Below are 12,231 nucleotides of genomic sequence, written 5' to 3' on the forward strand. Positions count from 1 at the left end.
CTTGAGGTCCGCACCCAAGACAGCCTCTCCTCACACGGGCCAACAAACATAACAATATAAAGCGTACGTGAAACAAACAGATCCTAAAATACTAAGCCAAAAACAAAAGCCATGCACCAGACAAATGCAACCGACCAACCAAACCTCACAAAAGCAAAATAATTAATAAGGATATACATAACCAGAAACTCATTTACAATAAGTGCACACCTAGCAATCGAGGTCCCTAAGCGAACCAAAGAACTAATACAATCACCGACAATATGTTGATCCCACAATCACAAGACTAAAGAATCTCGCTCGAATTATTTGAACGGTACAAGAAACAAATCTTGATAACTTCAAAATTAGTTCAATGAAGAACAAATCATGAAAAGCAAACTCCTTACAAAGTAATCTTTCAAATTAATGTATGAATAAAGTTGTTTACAATATAAATAATGAGTTCTATTTATAGGGAACCCATAAAATCTTAGTAAGAGAAACGGAATTAAAGTCTAACACTACTAAAAAATACCATAAAGTAGAGTTTTAACATAAATTAAAGATTCGTATGTATATCAAACTTTACATAATGAATTACATATTGTCACATGCCATTATATCATTTGTCAGTTTAAAATAGGATCAACTTTTCATCCAATTCTTTTCCATCATATCATTTCATGTAATCATTTATATACCATTTTATGTACAAGTAGCATAATTGAAATTGAAAATGTAAGAAAATATTTTAAAGGCGAGCCAAGCAATTTGAAATCAGAGGGACCATGGAACAAAAAATGGCGAAACCTCAATTTACTTTTCTTTCCTTTGATTCCTCCCACTTTTCACGCCATTCAATGGCCCGATTTCATCATCATATGAATGGAAATATGAGTAGAGGATCACAATTTTACGGGAATTTCCGTGACTCTCCAGAAATTTCACCTCAACAACCGCTTTATCCTACTTTTTCTGATTTTTTTTCTTTTGAAATCATCGCTGCGATCACGGGTGATCAGGAGAGAGTCATACCCAGTTTTTGTTTCTTGGGATTTCAATAGCGAGATTGAATCAATTTTCACACTATTTTTTCTATTTTCTCTACCTAAAAAGAAATGATCGTGCTTTAGTAAAAAATTCCTTATAAACGACCTTGCTTCTTATTTTCTTGTTTAATTTTTATTATTTATGTACAAGGAACTTTTTGTCAATGTTTTTTAAACATTTTTAAGTGTCTGAACCTTCTGCAAATTTTATAAAATAAAAAAATTGTGGTGGCTCTTATCTCAATGTATTCCAAACGATCAAGCTTAATTTCATGCAGTGTTTTAAGAATAAATTTCGAAGCAGACAGTATCAAGACTTGAAGCTGGTTTATCTCTTTCTGGAAATATGATAAAATTTTAATTAATTTGGTTCAATTACGCTCAAAATGGATACGGTTTCTGAATTGGGTGCTTGGATGCAAAAACTTTACATGTTGTCCACTTCTGATCATGCATCCGTTGTGTCAATGAACCTCTTCGTGGCCCTCCTCTGCGGCTGCATTGTCATTGGCCATCTGCTGGAGGAGAATCGTTGGATGAATGAATCAATTACAGCCCTTATCATTGTTAGTTTTTACTCTCATTTTTTCCTGAGTACATATGGTGAAGAATTTATATGTTACATCATCATGTTGTTTATCTTTTGGTTTCTTGAAGTACTGATACACGGATTTGTATTCTAATTATTATCTTACTATGAATTTTTTGTCATATGTCGAATTGCGTCTATTCTTTGTTTGTGGTACCAGAATGTACTTTCAATTTGGATTCTAGCAGGGTTTATGTACTGGAGTGGTTATATTGTTGATTAGTAGGGGCAAGAGCTCACATCTCCTGGTCTTCAGCGAGGATCTGTTCTTCATATATCTTCTCCCTCCGATCATATTTAATGCTGGGTAAGGTGAATGCTTTTATATAGTTTTCTTGTCCAAAAGGTACTTTACTAGTGAGTGTATGTGCGTTGTTACATGTCTATCTGGAGCAATTACAATGCTTCTTGTTTGATTGAATCATTATAAGAAATGCTTTTGTCCATGGAGATTCAATTATTCAATTTGAAGCACACTTATAAAATGTTCAATTTGAACTATTCCATTGAAGGACATGTAAAATGAGGCTAAGTGCATAAGTTCAAAAGGTTTGATCCTTTATTTGAATTTTAATGCTATGCAAGCTCTAGTAACGGTGGTGAAATAGATGTTGAACAGGTTAAGAGTTTGAGCTCTAAAAACTGAGTTTAGTTCCTTCTAGTTTCTTTTCCCGATTCACAATCAATTTTAACATCTTGAGAATCTACTAAATCGATTGCTAAGAAAGTTTTCGTCAGTATTATAATATGATTTTTTGTTGGGGGCCTGATGTTAGAGAACCTGCGTACTTTTCCAGTAAATTATCTGTTCAGGAGCTTAAAATTTTATTACTTCCATTGCCAGGTTCCAGGTTAAGAAGAAACAATTTTTCCGTAACTTCATCACTATAATGTTGTTTGGAGCTGTTGGTACACTAATTTCATGTGCTGTCATATCAACCGGTAAATTTTTATTTTATTTTATTTTATTTTACATTGTCCATGTTGTTTTTACCCCCTACAAAATTCTGTGTCTATCAAGATTTCACATTTGTCGTTTATGATTTGGTTCTGCTCTAGCAATTTTTCTGGTCAGAGAATATTAAAACGGTTTCTTTGTAACATTCAATTTTTTTACCTGTAGTTCCATTTGATACTCAGTTATCTTATTAAAATTTTAATGCTTCAGATTGCATTTGTTCTTCTAAGTTAGATATTGCTTTTAGTTGTATATACTCTCATACCAAAGCCTTTTGTAAGTTCTTGACGTGGATAGCATTCATGTTAAGCTCTTGAAATATACATATAGAATATAGAAATATGTCATTTTCATAAATTGCATATCGTTGTGAGTGTCTTTGGCATAACTACCACTTGTAAGAGATTTGTTCCTATATTGGATGAAACATCTGGATTTTTTGCTTTGTACTTCAACTCATCCTGACCTGACATAAATGTTAAATTTTTTGGAAGGAATTGAACAGTTAATATTTTTATGTTGATCAGAAACAAGAAGTTCCTATTATCAGGGGTGACCCTACAGATTAATGTAAATAAATCATAACTTACAACTTGAAAAAATTGAGGTGGCATCTGCCATGCCCTAAGTTTCTTTCTAAAGAGGAGAGATGATTAAGTCCTTTATGGATTATCTAGTGTTGAATCAGAGACGGATACAGGGGGGGCTGGGCTGTAGCCCTCCCCCCCCAGGTCCAAGAGTTTTTTTTTAAAGCTATTTTTTATTTTTTTTGGGTAAAAAATCAGTTTTTTATGTGTAAAAATTTTTTTTCCACGTAGTAGCCCGGTCTGAAATTTTGTAGCCCGATCGTGGATCCAATCCTGGATCCATCCCTAGTGTTGATGGAAAATGCATTCTGATTCTATTATTTATCCTCTTGTGTATGATTCACGTGTCGTGTTATTCTTTAGGAACCTGGGAATCGGCTTTCTGGATATTAGTGATTATCTAGGTATGACCTTGCAACTTCTGATTGCTTCACATATTTTTTTGGGTTTCCCTTACTTCTCCATCATGTCAGCAATTTGTGCAATATTTGCTGCAACAGATTCTGTTTGCACATTGCAGGTAAAATATGTTAAAGCTTACTCCAATGTTATGAGAACACCACACATTCTGAAATGACAATTGTTTTAATGCTATAAGGTGCTAAGTCAAGATGAGACGCCCCTACTTTACAGTTTGGTATTTGGAGAAGGTGTAGTGAATGATGCTACTTCAGTGGTGCTTTTCAATGCCATTCAAAGCTCTGATATGACAACTATTGATCCTACAATTTCTTTACACTTTATTGGAAGCTTTTTGTACTTATTTCTTGCAAGCACGCTACTTGGCGTTTTGGTAAGCGTCTCCCAGGATATCTCATACGAAAGCATGTGCATGTGGTCTTTTCTCTCTGATATGGCATTTTAATTTCTGCTGCAGGCTGGACTTGTCAGTGCTTATATAATCAGAATGTTATACTTCGGAAGGTACTAAAAATTAAAATTTTAGGAAGTTTCCATTTTTAATGATATAGAATTGATTCTTTAATTGATGAAAAGGGACATAGGCAATGCTTTTGTCACAGTATTAGATTTTTTTTATATCAATACAGTAATGAAATTTATTGAATTAAATTAATAAATTTAATCAGTCAAAGGCTAACAATGAATATTTGAATAAATTAATAGGTAGCATTATGCACCAGAAAGTTCACGTCTGTAATGTAAAAGAAACAGAAATATATGGTATGGGACTAAGAACGGAAATAAATATGACTTTCAAATAGGAGTTCTACAGAAGCTTAGAAAGTCAGAGTTCTTATTGACATATATAGAAGCCTTATTTACTATAGAAACGTACTTTGAAGGACTATTAGGTTATGCAACACCCTCTCCTCCCCTATTGCACAATACAGATACAGATAATAGTTACTATACATACAAGATGGTTAGAATGAGAGCCTTGCTTAAGTCTCTAGATGAATGAATTTTGGTTAGTGTACAAAATGGTTGGACCGTCCCATCTACTACAATGTCAGATGTAGTTACCTCTACGGACATTTTCCTTCGGACTAAGGATGAGCTTGCTGAGTATAATTGGAATAGTAAGGGGCTTCATGCCCTATTTATGACAATGTTTGCTGAAGAGTTATGAGAGTGTCTATATGTGAAACTGTAGAAGAGGTTTAGGATATTCTAGAGACCATACACGAAGAAACCAAAACTGTTAAAAACTCCAAACTGTAGATGTTGACCTCTAGGTTTGAAGGGATTAGAATGAAGGATGAAAAATCTTTCATTGAATTCTATGCAAAGTTAAATGATATAATGAACTCTAGCTTTAACCTAGGTGAGAAAATCCTTGAGTCTAAAATTATGTGAATGGTCCTCAAGTCGTTACTTGAAAGATTTAGACCCAAGATCACTACAATTGAAGAGAGCATGGACTTAGGCAAAGTCAATATACATGAACTTGGATGATTTCTTCAAGCCCACGAACTCACCATATCTCAGCCGAAGAAAAATAAGTCGATTGCCTTTAATATCACTAAGGAAGAAAAGGACGAATTAACTGATATAGAGACCTTTAGGGAAGAGGATATGGCCTACTTTATTAAGAAGTTTCAGAAAGTCCTTAGAAATAAGAGAAAACCTCAAGAAAGGAGAAGGGTGTTCCTAGTAAATTTCAGAAAGGCAAGCGTGAGAAGACTAATTCAAGGAATTTTAGTAAGAAAACTCAATTGGTTAGATGTCACGAATGTCAGGGTTTTGTTTACTATAGGAATAAATGTCCTAGCTATAAGAACCTAAATAAAGGAAAGGGTAAGGCATTGGCTTTGTCACTAAGTAATGATGAAACCAATTCTAGTGATCAAAGTGATTCATCTATCAGTAAGGATGAAAGGAACTATATGGCATTCAAGTTTATAGTTAAGTATGAATCGGATGAAGAAAGTGAGAAGGCTGAGAAAGAGGAGAGCAGCGAGAACTCTGAGGAAGACTTTGAGGATAAGATAGATATTCATGAGGCTTATTAACAGTTGTTTAAGGAGAATCTTAAGATTAAAAAGGTCAATAAAGCTATATTGAAGAATGTTAATGAACTTGAGAGGGGGAAAGAGAGACTCATAGATAATCTTCAGGACTCTTCCAAAAACTTTAGAAAATTGAGAGTTTTTAATGAGAAGTTAGAAACTAAGGTTAAGACATTAACAAGTGATCTAGAAAACATCAATATACAACTCCATTCCTTCTTAAGTAGGATTCGAAAACATGATAATCTGTTAAGGATGAATAAGCCATTTGGAAACAAGCAAGGTCTAGGATATGTTTAGATTGATAACAATACTGCTAGTACATCCAAGACTACCTTTGTCCCAACTACCAAAGAGCCAAGTAATGTTGCTAATTATAAACCCAAGGGCAAAGGAGTCTTAGGATAGAGTCTTACTAGATCATGCAGGAACACCCTACCTAGAAACCAACATCAGCAATCGCATAGTTTTAAACCTATGTTTATTTCTACTTGTCACAATTGTGGCGTTCTGGGACACACAAGGCCTAGGTGTCATAAACTTTTGAATATGATGAAAATTCAAGATATCTCTAGCTAGGTTAACTTCCTTGCAAATCATGTTAGTCACTTAATTGAGATGATGACACGATTGACTAGGATTACCTCCGCTTTTAAGAAAGTTTGGGTTAAAAAAGTGATCTCCCTAGATGTAATGAAAAACTGAACTTCTATGTTACCCATGTTGCACTTAAAGTTCAAAATAACTCCATGTGGTAGCTTGATAGTGCATGTTTTAGACATATATTGATAGGATTGTAAAGTGTCATATTTTTCATTCCTCTACCTTATGCTTTTGTGATTAATTAACGCCTAAATGTACTGAGTACCCTTATATTGTGATTTAGGTAACAAATGGATAATGATGGCATGAATTAGAAGAAAAGAGCAAAAAATGATTAAAGGGAAATAAATCAAAAGTTGAAGGACTAAAATATAATTATCCAAAAATTGAACCGGAAGGCGAAACGAATGAGTGAAAGATTTGAAGGTCAATTGATAGAAGACTCAGAGTGTTGGAAGAAGGAAAACAAGGGGAAAAAAAGCCAAAAAAGAGAAGATGAAAGTTCAGGGATCAAAGTGTAACAATTGAAATTATTTTATACTGCGTGCGCAGGGGCTTAAAGTGGCGCCCACGAGACCTTATTCTTGCATACCGAGAGCAAAACAACAAAGTGGCACGCGCAATGAAATATATGGCGCGCGAGCACGGGCCAAAATTTCTGTGACGGGCCAGTTTCCTTAGTCTTATGAAATTTTACATGGAAACAATATTTTTTGACATCATATATATACCTAAAGATGCCAAAATGAGGAAAACCTCCTTTTTCACCTAAAAATCTTATGTTCTACATATATTTGGAGGCGAAGAACGGACCATAAACTTTTCTCTTTTTTTGCTTAAGGATTATTGATGTATAACTAAACTTCATCTCTTGGTCGAAGGATATTGAAGCCTAGGAACAATTCAAACTGTGAGATCTAAATAAATTTCATTTTTTCATTCATATCTTATGTATTGAATATTCTTCTATGCATGATTTCATGGTTGTTATATTTGAATTCTAAGAGGCCTATTAGATATTCATGTATCACAATCTATTGCTTGTTTAAAGAACAAATACGTAATTGTTTGATATCTTTGACATTAAGAAGTAACTAGGTTTTGATTAATCACTGTTTTAGAGGTTATTAAATTCTAGGAAGGATATTTACTAGATTAAACATAACTGCGTGTGATTATATTGTTTAGTTTCATCGATTTCTCTAATTTCCCATGCTATTATTAAATTAAATCTTAAGTACTTTTCTTGGGTTATTTAATAATAAGGATTGATTGGATTTCTTGTTTTCCGATTAATTATAGAGAAATAGGAAAAATAAATTTCAGCAATGAATGCAAAAATATGAATTGATAATCATTCATAGCTCCATGATCAATTGAAATTCCTACGGTAGATATTGACTTAGACCAAGGTTCGTTCTATTGATTTAATCCAATTTATTAAATCGCATTGCTTTTAGTTAGAATTGATTTCATCACAAACAAAACCGCCGTTATTGTTAACATTGTATAAAATTAGACTAATCACTCTTCGTGGGAACGATCCTCACTTCCACTACTATAAATATTTTTTGGAAGTGTAGGTTTTATTATTTTTTGGTGCCTGCAACAGCATGCCAAATTTTGGCGCCGTTGCCGAGGAGTGAATTAGTTTATTTTTGTGTTTTTTCTATGTTCATGACTATAACTAGATCTTCTAATCAAACGATCCGAAAATTGATAGAACTTGCGTAGGTTACGGAGTGACACTCGGTGGAATCTTGGGGAAAATGATCTCAACCCGAACATCCTATTTGCAAGTGAATTCGATAGAAAAAAAGGTCATGGATAGAAATAGGACATTGAAGGAGCTTGCAGCCCCAGATTTGATTCATCAACCTTTATGCATTACTTTTCTTACTTTAGATGTTGCCATTACTTTTGAACTTAAATATGGACTAATTCATCTCTTGCCCACTTTTCATGGCCTTTGCCAGTGAAGATCTCCACAAACATCTAAAGGAGTTTCATGTGGTCTGTACAAGTATGAAACCTACAGGAGTTAGTGATGAGCAAATTAAATTGAGGGCTAATGGATGGATTATAATGTACCTCAATTAAATAATAACCTAATGGATGGATTATAATGTAAATCATGAAGATTAATAAGGGCTTTGTTGATGACAAATAAAAATTACTTTGTCAATGAAAAATAAAAACTTAATGGATGAATAGTAATGTAAATCATGAAGATTAATAAGGGTTTTGTTGATGAAAATTAAAAAATTGCTTTGTTGATGGAAAATAAAAATTGTAAGAACAAAATACTAAATTAAATGATAAGTCACTAAATTTTTGTTGATTTTTTTTTAATAATTGAATGGCAGTTTCACTCCTTATATTAATTCCAACCCAAATAATAAATATCAATTAAATACTTCACCACTTATATTAATTCTAAATCTAATGATAAATATTAATTAAATTGGTAATAAGGGCTTTATTGATGAATATTAAAAGTTGTAAAGAAAAAAAAAATCAATTGAATGTTAGTCATTGAATTTCCATGTGTAATTTATCTTTTATTCATTGAATGTCCTAATTAATATATTAATGTAACCTTCAAAATATTTGTAAATCTAATGATAAATACTTCACCACTTATATTAATTCTAAATCTAATGATAAATATTAATTAAATCAGTAATAAGGGCTTTGTTGATGAATATTAAAAGTTGTAAAGAAAAAAAAATCAATTGAATGTTAGTCATTGAATTTCCATGTGTAATTTATCTTTTATTCATTGAATGTCCTCCTCATTAATATATTAATGTAACCTTCAAAATATTTGTAATCTCAATTAAACAATAACTTAATGGATAAATTACATGAAGATTAAAAGTTGCTCTGTTGATGAAATATAAAAGGTCATTGCGTGAATAATAATGTAAATTATGAAGATTAATAAGGGTTTGTTGTTACAAAATAAAAATTGATTTGTTGGTGGAAAATAAAAATTGTAAGAACAAAATGGTCAATTGAGTAGCAAGGCACTGCTTTTGTTGTTTTTTTTTTTTTTTTAATATATAATTGAATGTTAGTTTCACTCCTTATATGAATTCCAATCCAAAATGATAGATATCAATTAAATATTTCACTCGTTATATTATATTAATTCTGAACTAAATGAAAAATACTAATTAAATTGGTATTCCAATTATGAGGATATAGTGGGCATATAGTTAAATATGTAGGGGTAAATTTGGTACTCAAAAGTTTCTCCACCATCCCCACTCTTAATATATTGTAGATAATTAACCATGCATTAAATGTAAACATTGATTTCTCAAAACGGAAACGATGACTTGCATGGAATCAATTTATAACTAATCAATTAATGGCTTATTTATTAAAGAATTTTACCTAACGACTGTTAAACTTTGTTTAATCTGCTAAGAGAAAATCTTGTGTGATTAACAAATAATCTAACACAAACTGCTCAACCATACAAAATTAAAATGCAGTTGGTCATCGTTCACCATTGAATTGATTAGTTAAGTATTCCGACTATGCAAAAACGTGCAAGGGAAAGAAAAATGTGTGTTTTTAAATTCAATTTTACAAAAGAAGGAAAAAAGAATGAAAAAAAAATTATTTTAATAAAAAAATTTTAAACGGCTGTACATTATTTCAAATGACAGTAGAATCAAAAAGATTTTAAAATAATCGTCCCCTATCTAGTTTGTTTATCAGCATCATTTCTAGGCTGTAGTTAATGTTAGGAGTATGACTCAAATATGAGTCTTTTGAAGAGGTGTATTCGACTTGGACTAGGAGAATATTGACCTAGGATTTAAGGAAACAAAATTCTATTGAAATTGGATTTCTTAATTGTAATATATTTTATTGTCTTTTAGGACTCTTCTAGGGTTGGCCTACAAATACGAGACTTATCTCTTCAATTTGTAGGGAGCAACATAGAAGCAGTATTACTAGTCTATCTTGTATTCTCCATACTTGACACGACCCGTCCCGAATCACCCTAGTGGACCCGAAATATGACGTGCGCCAATGATAGATGCTGACTATATGTCAAATCTATCACTAAGGCTGACTATGAGTTATTTCAAAAAATGCAACAAAATCAAATGCTTATGTAAAACATAATGCAATGGGCCCAAAACATTTACTTCGTACTTCATCAATATGAATTATAACACTCAACATATCGTGTCGCACTTATTCAGAAATCATTAGGCTCTTCCAGCTAAAAATGACCAATTTCCACCTGTAGAAAAAATCGTGGGAAAATATATAAGTTGATAACTCGGTAAGTGGAGCAGTTCAAAAATAATTATACTTTTTCAATTTTACATTTCCATCAAAAATGAAGTTCATATCATTTCATAATTCATAAGATAACATCATGTAATTATAACCAAAAGTAAAATATTCACATAAGGTTGTAAAATATCATCCCAAAATCATAATATAACATCAACTGATAATCATGCTATAATCATATCACATTAAACGTGCTGAAAAATTCACCAAAAATGTACCCTCTGACTGAAATATATAATCCGCCTCTCGGCTAAGGACTTTTACCACGGCCCTTTGGCCCCTCCGTGAACGAAAGTCAGTCTCAAAGACCTCTCAAAATCAATTCTAGAACACGGCCAAGACCACTCAGTGAACTATATGTACACGGTCGAGACCCCTTCATCCCTGGTCCATGACCCCTCAGTGTAGTATAGAACACGACCAAGGCCCTCAGTGAACTAGAAGAAACATATAATCACGAGTACTTTTTTGGTCGATCTCAAAATCATATCTCATATTCTAATTCACAATGTAACGTATACAATCTTTGAAATCCCACATGTATCATAATAAAAGATATTTCCATAAAAATCATGTAATTCGAACACATAATTGCATATAATTGCACATACTTTAACAATATAGTTAATTTATAAATACTTTTAAAATATTTATATTTTTCCACTCACAGTACTATGTTCGCAAAATCAACCCGATTGGTAAGCTGTTCTGATATCAGTATCGTCGCCTAAAAGACGATATAATTTTTAAATAAACAATTAATTATTTTAAATAATTTCAATAATTAAATAGGCGATACCCAAACTTAATTATTTCACGTTTGAACAATTTCTACAATCTCTTTAATCACCAAAACTAGTTTTTCTTTCATCTTACTAAATTTCATATTTTATTATACTTAACCCCTTCAATAAAATTGAATTTAATCTAACAATCTAACAACTATGTAATCAAATATAACTTGACAATAAGTAACTTTTTACTTACCTTTCAAAATTGAGGAATTCAAGTCTAATAATGTAGATCATTTATTTTCTAACAACATAGGCGAACTTTCATATTTTTTTCTCCCTCTTCTCCTCTTTTTTCCCTTCTTTTTCCTTTCTCTTTTCTCTTTTCTCTCTGTTTCTCTTTTTCTCTTTCTCTCTCCCTGCACGTTTTTGTTTTTCACTGTATGTATATGTTTTAATGTGGTAATGGATTTGTATTTGTTTTGTAAAGGATTTGGATTGGGTTGATATCAATCCAATCCTCCACCGCCTCAATCATTTTTTTTTATTTTTTTATATAATAGTATGACATATTTGACTTTTCAATTTTTTTTTCTAAATTAAGGTATTACAATATTGTTGAATTAATAAATACCGTTACTCTGTGTTTCCCTTTGTGTTCTTTCTTTACAAATTCAATCTTGTGTTTTCGTGGTATGATCTAGTATACTTCAATATTGTCATTAAATCTCGTTCTTTATAATCCAAATTAATGTGTGTTATTGGAGCTTTCGCGCCCAACAAGTAGTGTTAGAGCTTGGTTCCTTTCGTAGATTGGTTGAGATTTTTTGGGGATGGCTAGGTTGAAGTATGATATTCCGCAACTAGATCGCAATACAAGATTTTTTTGTGGCAAGTAAAGATTAGTTGGAGTTGGACGATACGTTGCTGGGTTTTGA

The 12,231-nt window shown here is 32.2% G+C and overlaps 1 protein-coding gene across 2 annotated transcripts; it reads left to right on the forward strand.

The window, feature by feature from the left end:
• The first annotated feature begins 782 nt into the window (after window positions 1-782).
• On the forward strand, window positions 783-7,182 carry LOC111401087 (sodium/hydrogen exchanger 1-like). Of its 2 annotated transcripts, none has more exons than XM_023028633.1 (8): window positions 783-1,597; window positions 1,809-1,927; window positions 2,465-2,562; window positions 3,510-3,569; window positions 3,639-3,685; window positions 3,764-3,958; window positions 4,043-4,089; window positions 6,523-7,182. In XM_023028633.1, exons 1-8 carry the CDS (start codon window positions 1,418-1,420, stop codon window positions 6,524-6,526), a joined length of 750 nt encoding a protein of 249 aa, XP_022884401.1. In that variant the 5' UTR covers window positions 783-1,417; the 3' UTR covers window positions 6,527-7,182. The 2 variants fall into 2 exon arrangements, with proteins under 2 accessions (XP_022884401.1, XP_022884400.1); XM_023028632.1 differs by having other exon boundaries at window positions 6,792-7,182.
• The last annotated feature ends 5,049 nt before the right edge of the window (window positions 7,183-12,231 follow it).

Source organism: Olea europaea, chromosome 10 (genome assembly GCF_002742605.1).
Source record: "Olea europaea var. sylvestris chromosome 10, O_europaea_v1, whole genome shotgun sequence".
NCBI lineage: Eukaryota > Viridiplantae > Streptophyta > Magnoliopsida > Lamiales > Oleaceae > Olea > Olea europaea.